This window comes from Rutilus rutilus (assembly GCF_951802725.1).
Source record: "Rutilus rutilus genome assembly, chromosome: 19".
In the NCBI taxonomy this organism is placed as follows: Eukaryota; Metazoa; Chordata; class Actinopteri; order Cypriniformes; family Leuciscidae; genus Rutilus; species Rutilus rutilus.
The window spans coordinates 21,748,346-21,766,674 of record NC_140232.1 but is presented as its reverse complement, the minus strand read 5'-3'; the positions used below and the strand labels follow the sequence as shown (position 1 = coordinate 21,766,674).

The 18,329-nt window shown below is 38.6% G+C and overlaps 2 protein-coding genes across 3 annotated transcripts in view; both read left to right on the top strand.

Moving 5' to 3' along the window:
* The first annotated feature begins 131 nt into the window (after positions 1-131).
* Positions 132-3,158, top strand: tmem9 (transmembrane protein 9). Of its 2 annotated transcripts, XM_084388892.1 has the most exons (7): positions 132-227; positions 337-407; positions 574-674; positions 770-861; positions 980-1,088; positions 1,601-1,732; positions 2,132-3,158. In XM_084388892.1, the coding sequence occupies exons 3-7, from the start codon at positions 579-581 to the stop codon at positions 2,261-2,263; spliced, it is 561 nt and encodes a 186-aa protein (XP_084245018.1). In that variant the 5' UTR covers positions 132-227; positions 337-407; positions 574-578; the 3' UTR covers positions 2,264-3,158. The 2 variants fall into 2 exon arrangements, with proteins under 2 accessions (XP_084245018.1, XP_084245017.1); XM_084388891.1 differs by lacking the exon at positions 337-407.
* Positions 3,159-3,622: 464 nt separating this feature from the next.
* The window catches only part of cacna1sb (calcium channel, voltage-dependent, L type, alpha 1S subunit, b), a 29,131-nt gene continuing 14,424 nt past the window's right edge, over positions 3,623-18,329 (top strand). Inside the window, exons 1-14 of the mRNA XM_084388834.1 lie at positions 3,623-4,049; positions 5,799-5,904; positions 8,280-8,419; positions 8,581-8,714; positions 9,005-9,157; positions 9,690-9,895; positions 11,111-11,214; positions 12,041-12,180; positions 12,398-12,482; positions 12,566-12,726; positions 12,888-13,113; positions 13,508-13,715; positions 13,793-13,913; positions 14,145-14,259. Of these exons, the coding sequence (XP_084244960.1) occupies positions 3,844-4,049; positions 5,799-5,904; positions 8,280-8,419; positions 8,581-8,714; positions 9,005-9,157; positions 9,690-9,895; positions 11,111-11,214; positions 12,041-12,180; positions 12,398-12,482; positions 12,566-12,726; positions 12,888-13,113; positions 13,508-13,715; positions 13,793-13,913; positions 14,145-14,259 (2,105 nt within the window). The 5' untranslated portion in view covers positions 3,623-3,843. The remainder of the gene's footprint in view (positions 4,050-5,798; positions 5,905-8,279; positions 8,420-8,580; positions 8,715-9,004; positions 9,158-9,689; positions 9,896-11,110; positions 11,215-12,040; positions 12,181-12,397; positions 12,483-12,565; positions 12,727-12,887; positions 13,114-13,507; positions 13,716-13,792; positions 13,914-14,144; positions 14,260-18,329) is intronic.

Here is an 18,329-nt window from a genome sequence, read left to right as displayed (position 1 = left end):
AATATAAATTTGGGGATATTACAACTCATACATATATCATGAATTTGTTTTTCTATGGAACAAATAAATAACGTTATTTCATTTCAGTTCGTATTAAAACATGTTGTGAAGTCTTTTAATTTGCCTTTCAGCGGTCATGAAGGCGGGACATCTATCATCACGTGACACAGTCTCAACTTCCGGAGAAAGTCAACATATATTTGATGGGCATTGATATATTATTAAAGGTGCGTATATGCATTTATTTTTACGTTTGCAGTTGCGCATGTAACATTCAGTTTAAACATTTGATTTTTTTAAAGATTTAATAGTATTTTCTTTTTAAATACACAATAGAGAGGGGAAAAGGCCTAAACTGTGGAATTGTGTCCCCGGGTGTCTATCAGCTTTATACAAATGCTACATAAGCCACTCAATACACAGATTGATTAGGAATATATTGTTTAGGTCTCACATGAATAAGAATTTCAACCGATGACTAGCTTTGTTTACTTTAATACTGATTGTCCCAGTTCAATTTAAGCAATTGCATTCAGTAAAACAATAAATAAAGTAAATTATGTTTATGTGCAGGCGTCATGTCATCCAGCATTGCTCAAAATCTTCGAGCACCAGCACTCGTTCTGCTGTTTCTTGTTCTCATAGACGTGATATCAATTGCACATGCAGATAAGGTACAATTTTCCCCTAACACATGTCCATTAAATCATATTTTCCCGCTTATGTCAAATATTCCCTAAACATGTCACTTCATATGTTTCTTACACAGAGTTTTGAAGATGTGCGTTGCAAGTGCATCTGTCCACCTTACAGAAACATCAGTGGACATATCTACAAAAGAAACGTGACCCAGAAAGACTGGTGAGAGTCTGCATAGACCTGTGTTGTCTGTAAAGGAAATTATAAATAGATGAATAAACTGTCTTATACGATTTTTTTTTTTCTATGAGTTATTTATTTTTTATATATTGGTTTGTAGTAACTGTCTGCATGTGGTGGAGCCCATGCCAGTGCCTGGTCATGATGTGGAGGCCTACTGTCTGCTCTGTGAGTGCAAGTATGAAGAACGAAGCAGCAACACCATCAAGGTATTGAGCAACTTCCAATAATCAATCAATCAATCAATCCTACTTAAAATTAAAGATATGTTTATTATAATCTGCTTTCTTGCCTTTTATAATGTAGTAAAGGGTATTAAAGTCAGCATGAAATCAAAATTGACTGTTTTTTTATGGAACTTTGCAGTTTGTTATAAATTATTTATCTTTGCACATACGTTTTTTATTTATTTAAAAAAAATTTTTTTATTTATTTATGTGCCCTCAAAATCTTTAATCAAAATAAATTTTTCCCTTCCACTTGCAGCAACTTCTCTTATCTGATGATGTGTTTACTGGCGTGAGGGCGGGACAACCTGTCACTCACATGACATCACAGCAATAGTTAACCATAACAATCCAATCAATTCTCGAAGGACAAAATCAAGTCAAAAGTTCTTGTTCGAGAAGCCGTTTCACTCGGATATACATCACAAAAGGAATGAAAATACTATTGCAACTTCCGTTTCTTGCCTACTTTGATATTTTTGTATACTTCCTAGGTGACCATTATCATCTACTTGTCAGTGGTTGGAGCTCTTCTGCTGTACATGCTGTTCCTGCTTCTAGTTGATCCTCTGATCCGCAAACATGATCAGTACACCATTCCACTGCACAACGAGGAGGATTCTGAGGTATGTCCACATCTGTGCTTATTCGACCTAATTTATTGTTTGAAAAGTTTACATTTGACTTGGAATCTAAATTAGATATTTGTGAGCAAAACAAATCTTTAGGTATAACATTGGGAAACATTTTCTCTAAATAGCACAACATTGCTTAGATACATGTCTTTCACATACACTTCACAAAAATGAAGACACATTTTCTGTTGAATGTGTATTTACAGAACAAAAAAGTTTTTCAGATTTTGGTCCCTCACTCACTGACTTCATAACTAACAAAAAAGTAATTGTATTACTATTTAACAAGTAAATGGTATTAAGGATAAAATATTTGTGCTATAGTTCATATTTTTGTTGACCATTTTGTTAGGTTTAGATATTAATTTTGCTCGTTGTTTCTCCCGACAGGACGTGAGGCCGCATGTGGATGGTCGTGGGAACACGGTGCTGGAGAGGGTAGAGGGAGCTCAGCAGCGCTGGAAGAAACAGGTCCAGGAGCAGCGAAAGACTGTGTTTGATCGCCACAAGCTGCTCAGCTAAGCCCTCAGACTCCAGCTGGGGAAAAGGACAAAATGGGCACCACTGACTGAGACAACATTCGCATGTTTGTCTTACAATTTCAGCTTTTATGGCAATGTATTTTCAGTTGGCCTGATGCTTGTGTATTATTGTTATTATTTTAATTGTACGAAGGCTGACTTGGTTGTATTCAGCTTTCAAACTGCAGCTGTGAAAACATTTAGTAGCTTGCTGTTAACATAAATGATGGGAATCAGCCAGCTCCAGTCTCATTCCAGCGGTCACCTTTACATTTCTCACCCAATAACTTGAATATATCAGTGCTGCCACTACTTTGCTTTGAAATTACATAGCAAAGGATGAGATTGCAATAAAAATAGTGTAATCTGGGAGCATTGATATGGAACTGTTTGCAATGCACATATGAATGGGTGGAATGTTGTAGTTTCACTTTGAGTTACCAAGAAAATGTATTGAATGATTTCCATTATTAATGTTCTTTTATTATTTTCTTTTGCCATTTGATAATACCATTAATGACGGCATATATGCCTCAAGAATATATCTTTAAAAAAATGTCACATTGTAATAACCTTATTTCAAGATGTATATACTCTTCGTAAGACTGAAGAAAATAAGGGTTTGAGTGGTTGTTACTGTTGAATGGTATCCTCATAAGCTTCCTCTTAGATGATTGGCACTTTTGTTGAAGAGTCTGATTTACAGACATCCAATAATATTGATTTTGCACCTCAAAATGTGAAGGAATTTGTAGGACTTTGCTTGACTATCGTATTTGTTACTACAAGAATTTATTTCCAGTATGTATCCAAAATACTTGTAGCTGTTTTACAGCTGGAGCATTCTTGCTTATGTGAAAATGCACTGAAATATTAAATATACAGAATATTGTCAACTTTCTTTGTACAGTTATTTTCTTGAGCAAGTTCACAAAGACTTAGAATTGAGTCCTACTATTGCCACATCATGAGTGTAACTCAAAGTTTGACGCTAAAATGCAGTGGTGAGATATATTTAGTTGGAAACCACCAACATTGGATCCTGTAAACATTCCCATCTGCTGTTTCATACAGTAAACTACCTAGTACATAAGCCTGGCATATTTCAATAACACTATTATTCATATTTCCGTCTTTTTAATGTCATATTTCATCTGTTGTAAAAGCATCTGAATTTCTCTTATGGATCCTTAATTCTCTTTCTTTTTTGTTTCTCCGTCTGCTGCACCCCAAGGCCACCCTTCCCCTCCTCCACCTGCCTCCGCACCCCCAAGAATGGACACTGACTGCCTGTCTATATATATCCCTCAGAAGGGGCCAGCTGTGCCTAAATGTTCCCTGCCCCTCTGATGCCGCCTCAGCTGGTGTAGGTTTGCAGCAGGGGCCAGGGCTAAGAAGGTAGACTGTGCCTTCCTCAGAGAGGGCAAGATGGTGGATGAGGCTTAGGACCATGCTGAAGATCTGACCTGGACTTAAGGAGATCAAGGATTTGTTAAACTAGGAATCTCATTTCAGGTTTTTGAGTGAATTTCCATCACATTTTGTGGAAAATAAGAAGATTTTACATTTGGGAGATTCAAAATGGAGTCAGGTGGCGGCGGTGGTGATGGTGGGGTGGCAGCTTTGGCCTCGTTCATCATGAATGAAGAAGAACTGAAGAGAAAGCAGAGGGAGAAGATCAAGAAAATGCAGGCCACCGGAGGAAACCCTCGACCTCCGCGTTCCTTGTTCTTCTTCACGCTCAAAAACCCTTTCCGCAAGACCTGCATCAACATTGTGGAATGGAAGTATCCTTCAAACTAACTTGATTTTTAGTTGGCCAGTTCCCTTTCCATATAGCTTTGGACTGTGGTTTGATATTCATCTAGTTATGTTATTGAATCGTAAGCTGAGATAGGCATGTTTTAGAAAGGCATCCGTCCCCCAGAGAGATGGTTTAGCATGCATGCCAGAAAAAGCACACAGCCACGGCTTTGTCTTACTCAGCTTTTTAATGTTCAACAAAACCACAGCGAGATATTTTCTCCATGAAAGATATCTTGATTTGCGAGGTGGAGAAAATAAAAGAGGCGCAGTTGTTTTTCGTAATCCCCAGGTTTAGTGTCTCTTAAGGTGCTGAAATCTCTGTCTCAGTTGTGAACTAAAGGTGTTAAGCTTTTGTTATGTGTCAGACTCAACACGGTCAATTGGAAGCAGTAGTTCCCGGCCTTAACTTGGAAGATGATAAGGATAAACCCCAGACTATTTACAGCCAGTCAGCAAAACACTATTAATAAGACTTTAAACTAGTGTTAATTGTCCCTATTTAGCCTACAGTTTTGTTTGTTTTAACATGGCTTCATTCCCCCAGTTTCAGAGAAAAGGTTTAAGCTAGTCCCAGACTAAAATGCATGTTTGAGCTGGTTGAACGGTAAGCAAATTGCACTGAGATATCTTAAAATATGTCACTGTCAGTGTCATTGTTTTCACTCAAGATTCAGATCAGTAATGTATTTTTGTAAGACACGTTTATAATTGCTTAGTCAAAACCCTGTCAGTGAAACCAGGCCATAGTGTTTTTAGCACTTAGATTGGCAATTTTGGATATGCAAATATGATTAAATGCTCATACAGATATTTGTAAGAATGCTTTCTCTTTCACAACTGTAAGTTCCTAAATTACAGCCAAGAACAAGAATCGGCTGTGCTGCAATTAAAACAAAAAAGTGGAAGCGGCTTCTTTGCTTCCTCTTTTGAGATCACCCTTGGAGACAAAACAGCAACATAAGCCTACAAACTGAAAACTTTTACTTGATTAGTTCACAAGAGGCATATAAATGGAAGTGTGAATAGGAGGTGTAATTTTGGAGCTATTTGTCTACGTGTATTTATACAGTTTAATAATATTCTGGCTGTGTACAGCTGTTGTGTAGGATCACTAGTGAACACGATGCTGAGCTGGCAGGGAAATTCTGATTCCACCCCCTAGTGGCAGAAATGCACACATAATTACAGTTAGTTTTGTTTTTGTTGTTTAGAATTACAGTTAGTTACAGTTACAGGCTACATGTAGTGTACAGTTTAAACGAAGCAATAATAGACGATTAGTAAGTATTTCCGAATTCTGAAGCCAAGAGAATTGAGAAAATTTATAAATACTTCTTATTGGCCATGAAACTATTTCTAGCATGATAAATAAATTTGTAATATATACTGGATGTATTTTTGAAAATTATTTTATTTTATAAATATAGCCTATTTATGGTTTTTTAAATCGTATATTTATTATATTATATATTCTGTCCTAGCAAATGCTTATTCTGATGTACAATCTGATGAGTGAGTCCTTGATTACAATTTACTTACTGTCCAATATCCCTTTCTTTTATTTAAAAACTTAGCGTAGCACTGGCCAACTGTTAATTTATGGTTAAATCTAATGTACGCAAGACCTGCTTATATTCATCACAAAGTTGAATGTGAAAATCTTTACTTCAATTTTCCAGTAGTAGTTTGTGCCATGTTTGCCCAATGTTTTCCTGAGCAGACTCCATCAGACCCTTTGAGATCATTATCCTGCTAACTATCTTTGCTAACTGTGTAGCTCTGGCTGTGTTTCTCCCTATGCCTGAAGAGGACACCAACAACACTAACCTAACACTGGTGAGATGTTCTTAAATTACACGTCTCATAGGAGAACATACAGGTTAAACAAATAATCCCTGATTAATTCAATTTTCTAGTAATTTGCAGTGATACATCAACTCATTTTGCAAATAAATGATATCATTTTTTATGGCTGGATTAAAGGGATATGTGCCTCAGACGCCTCATGTGTTACCAGATAATCTGAGAAACTTCCATTTCCAACATCAAGTGTTGCTCAGATCTTTGCCTATTCAGGTCTTTTAACGTACATGTGTTTTGAAACTGATACATGTGCGCTAAAGTTTTCTCCCAGTTGGTGTTTGCACCGGTTTGCACTGGATTCCTTTGGATTAATAGCCTATGTGTGATTTATATAAATAAGCTCTTTCTAGGTTTAAGTTAATATAGGCCTACCAACAATGCATTTAGAACATGTTTTAAAACTGGAAATATACCATGCTAGCAGCAGGTGCTGTTTTGTGTCGTGGGTTTTATATTTAGTCTTTGGTTTGAGATGTGTGGTGTGTAAAAATATACTCAAATCATAGGAGGGGATTTTCATGACGCATTAATCTAGATTTTATTGGCATGACTGTAGAGCAGACTTGCAAAATAATGAAATCATTTACCCCATGTGGCCACAGAACTTTGCTGTTGTTGACTTAAAGTCTAGGTGCCAACATTTATTTCCTATGTGTAACCTTTTGGTTTTGGCTGTATAAACACTTAAAAAAAGAATGATAAATCCTCTTTGCACAAGCTTATTTCATGACTCAAGCTTCATTGGCGGTATGTAGGTCACACTCTTTCCACTAGCGTGTGCAGTCATATTCACCTCTCTCAGAACACAGGGTGTTATTACATTTCAGATTACACAAATCTGAGCCCCACTCACTTATTTACTCCCCTGGGGTTACAGTGACTGTCGGTGTGGGTCATCCATTCCTTAGATAGTAAGTCATGAAAGAGGAGCTGAGAGTGGATCTCAGACATGATCAGAATTATTTTGATATGGCCTGCTAGTGTAGAATAAGAGGCAGTGTGCTGTGTAAACATACAGATTAGATCCTCACTGCACATCTGAGGAAGGTTGTTTGGTTTGGCAAATGTTAATGTTCGGGTTTTAGAGCCACTTTGCATTTGTTTTTTTGAACAAATCATCCATGCGATGTAGTTGAGTGAGTAAGTTAAAGCTGCTAATAGCCCCTCTGAGATATAAAGTCATTTTAGGATGTGGAAATAACAAAACTTCCACGAAATGTTCTTCAGAAAGTTAAAGAAGATGTCCTGTAGTTTATGCTGTAATTTTTTTATGTTAATATTCTTCCAATCCAGCTTAATATGCAGAGTCAGCTAAGAGTAAAAGCTTAAAGTTGGCATGAAACAGAAGTTGCGCTAGTCTTTTCTTCCATATTGTGTCGTGTATAGTAGTGAAACGGCTTCTTGAACAAGAACAAATTTTTTCTTCATCGTGAATTGACTGGATGCTTGTGATTTGCTATAGTTGTGCAGGAATGACGTAAATTTGTAGGCCAAAACACGGAAACAAGTTAGCATTTTAGCATCGAGTTTTTTTAATGGGTTTTTGGTTAAGAAATGGCTGAAATAACAAATAAGGTCTGTGGTGAACTCAAGCTCAAGATACTTTCACGTTTTATTCTACGTCATAAAATACAAGCGATTTTTTAAGCTGTTACGTGTCTTGAAAAAGGCGGTTGCCAGATAAAACTGAAGGAGTTGAAAGAAGCTTTGTGGTGATGAGGTTGACGTTGTGGGACCATGGTTCGTTCGTTTATAGTCTGCATTTAGGCTTCAAAATTCATAAAAGTTATTTTAATCAGAGAAAACCATCTTGATGGACAAAACGTGTAAGTATCATAAACTTTTATTGCTCACAGAGCTTGTTTTTTGTGATAATCCAAAAGCCTAGGGAAATCCCCTATTGGGTTTCTGTGGAGGGAACCAGTGTGATACTAACTGCTGGTTGGCCTACAAAGGGACGTCATACCTGCAGCAGTCTATTGCTGTGATGTCATGTGAGTGATAGGTTGTCCCGCCCTTTTGCCAGTAAACACATCATCAGGGAACAAAAGAAATGTTGCTGCAAGATGGAGGGGAATTATTTTGATTAAAGGTTACAAGGGAACATGAATAAAATAAAATAAAAAGATGTGCACAGATAATCATTTATAATAAACACTGGTGTGTTCCATAAAAAAAACCTGTCAATTTTGATTTCATGTTGACTTTAATATGTAGAGACAGATGACCAAACCCATCACAGTTGCCATTAAATTACAAACAAAACCTTTTTTTATTTTATTATTTGTTACTGCATCATCTTTTACGCCCCATTAATCCCTCCTTTAACACTGTTTGTTTCCTTGCAGGAGAGTCTGGAGTACATCTTCCTGCTCATTTTCACTCTGGAGTGCTTCCTAAAGATCATAGCGTATGGGCTCCTGTTCCATGAAGGAGCCTATTTACGAAATTGTTGGAACTTATTAGACTTTGTTATTGTGTTCATGGGGTAAGATGACTTTCAGAATGTCCAGAAGTCACACAAAAATTGTCACAGAAGTGTGATCAAGAGTTTATGATCAATTAATAATCCATGCAATATAATCTGAAATTGTTTTATTAATTGTTTTATATTCATTAAGTAATAGTCCTTTTAAAATGCTTCCACAGGCTCTTCACACTTTGTGTGGACACCATCAACACAATAGCAGGAGTTCCCAGCGAGAAGGGAGGCGGGTTTGACATGAAGGCACTTAGAGCGTTTCGAGTCTTGCGACCTCTGCGGCTCGTCTCGGGAGTTCCCAGTAAGACTTTTCCGAAAAAATAACATGGCAATAGCACCACAAGTACTGCAACATAGGAATTTAAAGCTAGATCCTAAATATACTCACAACATAATATCATAATAACATTATATATAAGTACACTTACATCATATTTTTAGTCATTTAGAGTCACTATTGAGTGAAAATTGCAGGTTAAATAGGTGCTTACACAACCTATTATACTCACGCTGTTAACTATCATGTAAGATTAGAATATAATGTCTTTGCCAAAAAGGTGGTGTGTTGAAAGTGTATTTGTTGTCATCCAGGCCTGCAGGTGGTGATGAGCTCTATTCTGAAGTCCATGTTGCCCCTCTTCCACATTGCATTGCTAGTCTTCTTCATGGTCACCATTTATGCCATTATGGGTTTGGAGCTGTTCAAGTGTAAAATGCACAAGACATGTTACTACCAGGGCACTAGTGAGTCTTTTTATTTGGAGACTGATAACTGGTCTTTAACATATATTAAAGGTGGTATCAGTGATTTCAGGCCCAAAAATATATATATTTTTTTTTTCCTAACGATCCGCTAGCTGCCTGCCCCATAAGCATGCTGTCAAAAAAACGCATCTCTGTAGGCAGCCTAGGCTCTGAGATCTGCACACAAAAACAAATGGTTTCACCAAACACTCAAAACAAAAACAAATAGTGTTCCAACCAATCACCTCACAACACCCTCCCCCTGTCGGTGATTGGTTGGAACACTATTTGTTTTTGTTTTTTTGTTTTTGCGTTTTTTTGACGGCATGCTTATGGGGCGGGCAGCTAGCGGATCGTTAGGAAAAAAAATATATATATTTATGGGCCTGAAATCACTGATACCACCTTTAAAGTGCATCTCATAATTGAAAACAAGTTTTAAATATGTAAAAGTAAATTCTTAATTCTAATCATAATGAATTGACAAAGCAATACTTAGATTTGTTATCTAAGCTTTCAACCTCTGTTTCAGACATTGTTGCCACCAGGGAGAATGAGAAGCCATCACCCTGTGCTCAGGCTGGACACGGGCGCCGCTGCACCATCAATGGCACTGAATGCCGGGCAGGTTGGCCTGGTCCCAACTTTGGCATCACCAATTTTGACAACATTGGCTTTTCTATGCTCACAGTCTTTCAGTGTATCACAACGGAGAGCTGGACTGATGTGCTCTACTGGGTAATTACTTATGGGCATTATAGTCCTCCTCATTATTATCCTGTAGAGAGACCAGAGGACAATCTTTCAGTTATTTTAATATATAATAAAACAATAATCAAAAATGCTGATGTTCAATTTTTATTGATAGGCTACTATATATCAATCAGTATAGGCATATATATTAGCCTATAAATTATGCTGATTCAGATACATTAGGTATACATTAGGTTTTGATATTGGTTTTATACAGCACACAAGTACACAAGGAATTAATATCAGGTACATTTTAGATACAATATTCCCAGTTACTTTGTCTATTTTTGCTCCGTCAATGAAATAGTTTCAAACAAAGTCAAAGCAGAATTGGATTTCGCACAGTAAACCTGTATGTGAACATGTTTGAGTTAGTTCACCCAAAAATTAAAATTACCAGTATCCCATAATTTACTCACCCTCAAGCCATCCTAGGAGTTATATAAAAAAATATCCTGGCCCTTCCAAGCTTTATAATGGGAGTGAATACATCCATCCATCATAAAAAGAATCCATACGGCTTATTATAATAAATAAGGCCTTCTGAAGCGAAGCGATGGAAAAATATCCATATTTATAACTATAAACTACAATCACTGGCTTCCAGTAAAGACCGTAGCAAGTCTAGTTCCGGTGGAAGAGTGACCTCTGACCCGAAGAATTACATATTGATGAACACTAAAGCACAGAGGATAGAGCAAACCAAAACACGGGTCATGAATTAGAAGTCTAAAAACGAGAATTTTTAGAGACAAATGTCGGAGGAGCTTGAGTTTGTTGCCCAGTTCTATTTGTTTGAACATCGAGAATTTTTTATTTTTATTTGTTTGAACATCTACTCTGTACAAGTTTACGCTACTCCTACTTCCTACGTCATGCGTCTGCCGTCGGGTCAGAGGTCACTCTTCTGCCTGAATTCGACTTGCGTCTGGCTGTTACCGGAAGCCAGTGATTATAGTTTTCTTAATATATTTAAAAAACTTTTTTTTATATATATACAGTACTGTTCAAAAGTCTTAGGCATGTTAATGCAAAAGGAGTGACTGAAAAATCGCCAACACGAATGCACAAGTCTGTCTGGAACGCAATTTACAATAATTTAAAATGACTAAACTACATAAAGCATAACTTTAAAAACTAACACTAAATCCTCATCTCATGTTTGTCAAAATCAAATATTGTGATGATTCGATCTTTCAGATTAATGATGCCATGGGGAATGACTGGCCCTGGATCTTCTTCCTGACTCTGATACTGCTGGGTGCCTTCTTCATCCTCAACCTCGTCCTTGGAGTACTGAGCGGGTATTAGGTCTTTTAATTAAAGTTTTTAATGAACAGTTTAAATACCAGCTGCTCAATGGTTCATCTAAGCTACTTGTAAGACATGTACAAGAATATCACATGACCATGCTGCCATTTCAGCAAATTCAACTACAGGGTGGGCCATTTATATGGATACACCGTAATAACATGGGAATGGTTGGTGATATTAAAGTCCTGTTTGTGGCACATTAGTATATGTGAGGGGGCAAACTCCTCAAGATGGGTGGTGACCATGGTGGCCATTTTGAAGTCGGCCATCCTTAGACCCCCTTAGACTTTTATCTTTGGGGTCATCTGAAGGCAATTGTCTATGTGAAGATACGAGATGTGCAGCACCTGAAACTACGGATACTGGATGCCTGTGCTGGCATTTCTCCTGCGGTGCTGCTATCAGTGTGTGAAGAGTGGGAGAACAGGGTTGCATTGACAATCCAACACAATGGGCAGCACATTGAACACATTTCATAAGTGGTCAGAAACTTGTAAATAACCCATGAACAAATAAAGTTACATTGAAACCAAGCACACCATTGTTTTTCTTGTGACATTACCAATAAGTTTGATGTGTCACATGGCCCTCTTCCTATTGAAAAAACAAAAGTTGTATCCAAGATGGCCGACTTCTAAATGGCCACCATGGTCACCACCCATCTTGAGCAGTTTGCCCCCTCACATATACTAATGTGCCACAAACAGGACTTTAATATCACCAACCATTCCCATGTTATTACGGTGTATCCATATAAATGGCCCACCCTGTACATCGCTAAATGGCCTAATTGAGATTAGTTTTTTCTCTCTACAGGGAGTTTACTAAGGAGAGGGAGAAATCACGGTCCCGAGGAGAGTACCAAAAGCTACGAGAGACACAACAAATGGATGAGGATCTGAAAGGATACATGGAATGGATTACTCTTGCTGAAGTTATGGATGGAGATTCTGAGGGTAATGGTGCTATACGGTTTATCTGTCTACTTATCTGTCTGTTTATCTATCTATCTATCTATCTATCTATCTATCTATCTATCTATCTATCTATCTATCTATCTATCTATCTATCTATCTATCTATCGTCAAACAAATGGTAATTTTAATGTATATTTGTCTAAAAGCGCAAGAACAGCATCCTCAAAGTTTCTTACTACTTCTATTTACTCTCCAGCACTTCTTCTTCTTAGAAAGGACACTAATTCAGAGACAGATAGTTTATACCAGATTGAGGGGATCAACAAGGTGGTCTACTTCTAGTGAGTATGCAATCAAAAACAACATTTTTAATCATGATTCAACTGAAGACTGATTCTCCATGGTCTCACTGTGAAAACAACAGCCGTATTGCACGCCACTGGAACATCGTTTTACGGAGGAAGTGTCATGGCTGGGTGAAATCTAAATTCTTCTACTGGTGGGTTCTCCTTGTTGTGTTACTCAACACTCTGGTCATTGCGACGGAGCATCATAACCAGACTGAGGGCTTAACAAGTTTTCAAGGTCTGTTCCATAAAGCAATACATAGATTCCCAACTCCTATTTAGTTTGTTGGTTGTTGTAAGGAATCTTTAAAGTAGAATCATCCAATAACTTCATATATAATTTGGGGAATATAGTGCCTATACTAAGTCTAATATGCTGATCAATTTTGCTGTTTGCAGACACTGCAAATATAATCCTGCTCATCTGTTTCACGATTGAGATGGTTATGAAGATGTATGCGTTTGGTCTGAGAGCCTACTTTATGTCCATCTTCAACCGATTTGACTGCTTTGTGGTCACGATTGGACTACTGGAGATCTTCCTGGTGGTGTCAGGCATCATGACACCACTGGGGATCTCTGTGATGAGATGCATACGACTCCTACGCTTATTCAAGCTCACAAAGTATGTTCACTTATTTAAACCTACACTAATAGAAAACAATATTAAACTTTGTTTAAGTTAAGTTTCCTTATAATAATAATTTCCAAATCTTACCCGTCTTAACCTTTTTTTCCTGCAACAAATCACAAGAACTGTTTTTACTTATAAAGCATAATTGTAACAATATTTTACTGTGTGATAATACATGTTGCTGTGTTAAATATGACATACATTAATTCATGAATTAAATATTTTTTTATTATTCATTCGTTTTTAATGTAGCATTTTTATTTCTGTTAAAATTTTATGTTATTATTATTATTAATAATATTTTTTTTCTACAATAAATGACCTCCCATACACAAAATGCCTGTTTCCTCCGCCAAGGTTGCTGTTTTCTCTCATTGATCTTTAGGTACTGGACATCACTTAATAACTTAGTGGCATCCCTTCTAAACTCAGTGAAATCCATCGCCTCCCTGCTCCTGCTCCTCTTCCTCTTCATCGTCATCTTTGCCCTCCTGGGTATGCAGGTGTTTGGTGGGAAATTCAATTTCCCTGACAGAGTGGTTCAGCGCAGTAACTTTGACAACTTCCCACAGGCCCTCATCAGTGTCTTCCAGGTACTCCGACTGCTATTTTATTGACATTGTTCTCTGATTACGGAAGCTGTTTATGTGAAGTTGGCCTTTGTGTTCAGGTCCTAACCGGAGAGGAGTGGGACACAATCATGTACAATGGAATCATGGCTCATGGTGGACCTCAATCCCCAGGAATTCTTGTCAGCATTTACTTCATATTTCTGTATTTCTGTGGAAACTGTATCCTTTTGAAGCATGTCATTATTTTTGTGTCTCTGGTATGCATTTACCAGAAATGCTTGGAGATGATCAATGGAAATGCAGTATGGTTTTTTTTTTAAAAGCATATACAGTAGCAAAGCACTTAAAATAAATTGTTTCTGCTTCTAGGTGGGAAGTGTTTCAGATCCAGTAATGTTATATTGTTGTGATAAAGATGTTTGGGCTGTTCCTTAGCAAGCTGTTGATCAGTCGTTCTCTTGAATGTCTTCTTGGCCATTGCTGTGGACAATCTAGCCGAGGCTGAGAGTCTGACAGCAGCACAAAAAGAGAAAGCAGAGGAGAAAGCCCGAAGGAAACTCATGAAGTAAGAGAAAATATACAGTATTTAAACATACACTTCTGTTCAAAAAGTCAGTAGGCTATTTTTTGTTTTTTAAAGAAATTCATACTTTTATTTAGCAAAGATGCATTAAATTGATCAAAAGAGACAGTAAAGACAATTATAATGTTATAAAAGGTTTAAATTTCAAATAAATCTTCAATTCCAAATCAGCATATTAGAATGATTTCAGAAGTATCATGTGACACTAGGGGTGGGCGATATGGCAAAAATATCATATCACGATTCATTTTCATGTTGGTTTAACTATTTTGCAAGTGACTGAGCATTATAGCCAAACTAATGTCACTATTTTAAAAACAAAGCCTTAAAAGGTAACACAATATAAAATAAGAAAGAATGCAGACATTTAGGCCAAAGTGGTGAAGATAAAAATCTTTGTCATTATTTTCTTTGTTACCATACCAATATATCAATTATACTTTGATACTTATTAAAGCTACTATTAAAGTTATCAGAGCAGTCAGTGATTTTACACAAACAAAACTAGACAAGATACAATGGAAACATGAGGGCTATTTATACACCAAGATTAATGACTAACAAGAAACACCTGTGTACAATCAAGACAGTCAACCAATAAGAATATGACACATAAGACTAGGGAAGCAAAATACATAATTACATGATTAGATTAGATTAGATTCAACTTTATTGTCATTACACAAGTACAGGTACAAGGCAACGAAATGCAGTTTAGGTCTAACCAGAAGTGCAATAGCAGCAAGTGCAGGATATACAGTGGTTCATAAGTGCAGAACATGGATATGTACTGAATAAATATAGAGTTGAATACTATTATAAACAAAAATTTACAGATAGATTGTCCTATGAATATAATATACAGATAACTCTTACTGTGAACAGAATTTACAGCTAGAAATGTACTGAATATAATAATATACAGATGGCTATTACTATAAACAGAATGTTTACAGATAGATATGTACTGAATATAATATACAGATGGCTGTTACTATAAACATAATTTTACAGATAGATATGTACTATGAATATATATACAGATGGCTGTTACTATAAACAGAATGTGAGCATAATATACAGATGGATATTACTATAAACAGAATTTTACAAATAGATATATGTATAAGTTAGGCTAATGAGCAGTATAACAATGGATTTAAAGTAGTGCAAATAAAGTTTGGACAGAAGCTATCCGAGTGAGTGCAGTGGAAAGTAATTGCATATTACAGTTAAGGTACGATATTGCAATGTATATATAACAGTCGGTACTGTAAATAAACAGTCGGCAGTGCAAATGAGCATATTCCAGTCAAGGTAGTAGTGCAAGATGCATATGTAAACAGTTGTTACTGTAATAACAGTCAGCAGTGCAAATGAACATTATAGTATTGCAAATAACAAAATGGAGGCAGGTGTGAGGAGGGAGAGGAGAGTCAATCAGTATATAAGGGGAGTGGGATCAATGAGGGTTAGAGTTTAATAAAGAGACAGCTCTGGGGAAAAAACTGTTCTTTAGTCTGCTGGTCCTGGTCCGGAGGCACCTGAAACGCCTGCCGGAAGGCAGGAGAGAAAACAGTCTGTGGGCTGGGTGAGAGGAGTCCTTAAGGATGCTGCGAGCTCGATGCAGACAGCGTTTCCTCTGGATGTGCTCGATGGCAGGTAGTGGAGTCCCAGTGATGCGCTGGGCGGTTTTCACCACCCGCTGCAGTGCCTTGCGCTCTGCAACAGAACAGCTCCCATACCACACTGTAGCACAGTTGGTCAGGATGCTTTCTATTGCACAGCGATAGAAGTTCACCAGGATAGTGGAGGAAAGCTGATTCTTCCTCAGTGTCCTCAGGAAGAAGAGGCGCTGGTGAGCCTTCTTGACCAGGCTGGAGGTGTTGGTTGTCCAGGTCATGTCCGCCGAGATGTGGGTCCCCAGGAACTTGAAACTGGAGACACGCTCAACAGCCATTCCATTGATGTAGATGGTGTCGTGTGTGCCTCTTGACACTTTCCTGAAGTCCACGATGAGCTCCTTCGTTTTGGTGGTGTTGAGGAGCTGGTTATTTTCGGTGCACCATGTGGCCAGGTGCTTGATCTCCTCCCTATAGGCAGTCTCATCGTTGTTGCTGATGAGACCAATCACCGTAGTGTCGTCCGCAAACTTGACGATGGAATTAGATCCGTACACAGGCTTGCAGTCGGAGGTGAAGAGGGAGTAGAGGAACGGGCTTAGCACACAGCCCTGTGGTACACCAGTGTTGAGTGTGATGGATGTGGAGCAGTTGGAGCCTGATCGAACATTCTGGGGTCTGTTGGTCAAGAAGTCCAAAATCCAGTTGCACATGGAGGTGTTGAAGCCCAGGTCTCCTAGTTTGGCTATTAACTTAGTTGGGATGACAGTGTTGAATGCTGAGCTGAAGTCAACAAACAGCATGCGTGCATAAGTGTTCTTATTGTCCAGATGTGTGAGCACAGAGTGCAGTGCCATGGAGACTGCATCCTCTGTGCTCCTATTGCTACGGTAGGCAAACTGGTGTGAGTCCAATGTGGATGGTAGAGAGTCTTTTAGGTGTGCCAGGACCAGCCGCTCAAAGCACTTCATTACGATGGGTGTGAGTGCTACAGGGCGGTAGTCATTAAGGCACTTCGGGCTGGAGTGTTTTGGCACTGGCACAATGGAAGTGCATTTAAAGCATGTTGGTACAGTTGCTTGGGCAAGAGACAGGTTGAAAATGTCTGTAAAAACCCCAGCGAGCTGCTCCGCACATGCCCTGAGTACGCGTCCAGGGATGTTGTCTGGTCCAGCAGCCTTGTGCGCGCTGATCCTGCTCAGTGCATTGCAGACATCTGTGGAGGAGAGTGTGATCGGTGGGTGGTCAGCTGAGGATTTGAGCTTGGTGGCAGTTTCTCTGTTGTCTCTTTCAAAGCGAGCATAAAAGTCATTTAGCTCGTTCAGGAAGTTGACATCAGTGGCTGCGGGGGTGGAGTGAGAGGGTTTGTAGTCACTGATGGCCTGAATGCCCTGCCACATGCGCCGAGGGTCAGCGTTGGAAAAGTGTCCCTCTATCTTAAGCTTGTAGCAGTGCTTGGCCTCTTTGATGCCCCTTTTCAGATTTGCTCTGGATGTGCTATAGGCTTGTGCATCTCCTGATCTGAAGGCAGTATTGCGTGTCTTCAATAGGAGTCGCACTTCCCTGTTCATCCATGGCTTCTGATTTGGGTATGTGGTGATCTGCTTCTGGGTTGTAACACTGTCAATGGTGGTATTAATATAATCCAGTACAGAGGAGGTGTAGCAGTCAATGTCCGTGTGAGAGCCACTGGTGGCTTGAGAAGCAAACATACTCCAGTCTGTGTGTAGAAACCTTTCCTGGAGTGAGAAATCTGCCCCCGCAGGCCACACCTTGATGGTCTTCACTGATGGCTTCACGCGATTGATCAGAGGTGCATATTTGGGGGTGAGGAACAAAGAAAGGTGATCTGACTGTCCCAAGTGGGGGAGGGGTGTCGCGACGTAAGCTTCAGCCATGTTTGTGTAAACATGGTCTAAGGTTTTGTTTCCTCTGGTGTGACAGGAAACATGCTGGTGAAATTTCGGTAGCACTGACTTTAAGTTTGAATGATTAAAATCACCCGCAACAATAAACGCAGCTTCCGGGTGAACGGTCTGTTGTTTACTGATGGCTGCGTGAAGTTCTTTCATAGCAAACTTGGCATCAGCATCCGGGGGAATATAGGCTGCAGTTATAATAGTGGAAGTGAACTCCCGCGGTAGATAAAACGGTCTACATTTAACCATGAGAAACTCAAGGTTAGCTGAACAATGTCTCCCAACAATAGCAGAGTTTGTGCACCAAGCTTTGTTAATGTAAATGCACAATCCACCACCTCTGGTCTTACCGGAGCCATGTAATGTTCTATCCGCCCGGAATGTATGGCGTCCCGCTAGCTCAATAGCGTTGTCCGGTATTCCGCTGTTTAACCATGTTTCCGTGAAAATTAGAACATTACAGTTCAAAAGTCTCTTGCTGTATGTGATGTTGAGTCGAATCTCCTCCATT

Bases quoted from the DNA above. Each gene is read 5' to 3' on its own strand.
- tmem9 (XM_084388891.1), top strand. From the start codon at position 579: ATGTCATCCAGCATTGCTCAAAATCTTCGAGCACCAGCACTCGTTCTG. The intron at 1,089-1,600 runs GTATTGAGCAAC...TATACTTCCTAG, and splicing joins GAAGCAGCAACACCATCAAG to GTGACCATTATCATCTACTT. The intron at 1,733-2,131 runs GTATGTCCACAT...TTCTCCCGACAG, and splicing joins ACAACGAGGAGGATTCTGAG to GACGTGAGGCCGCATGTGGA.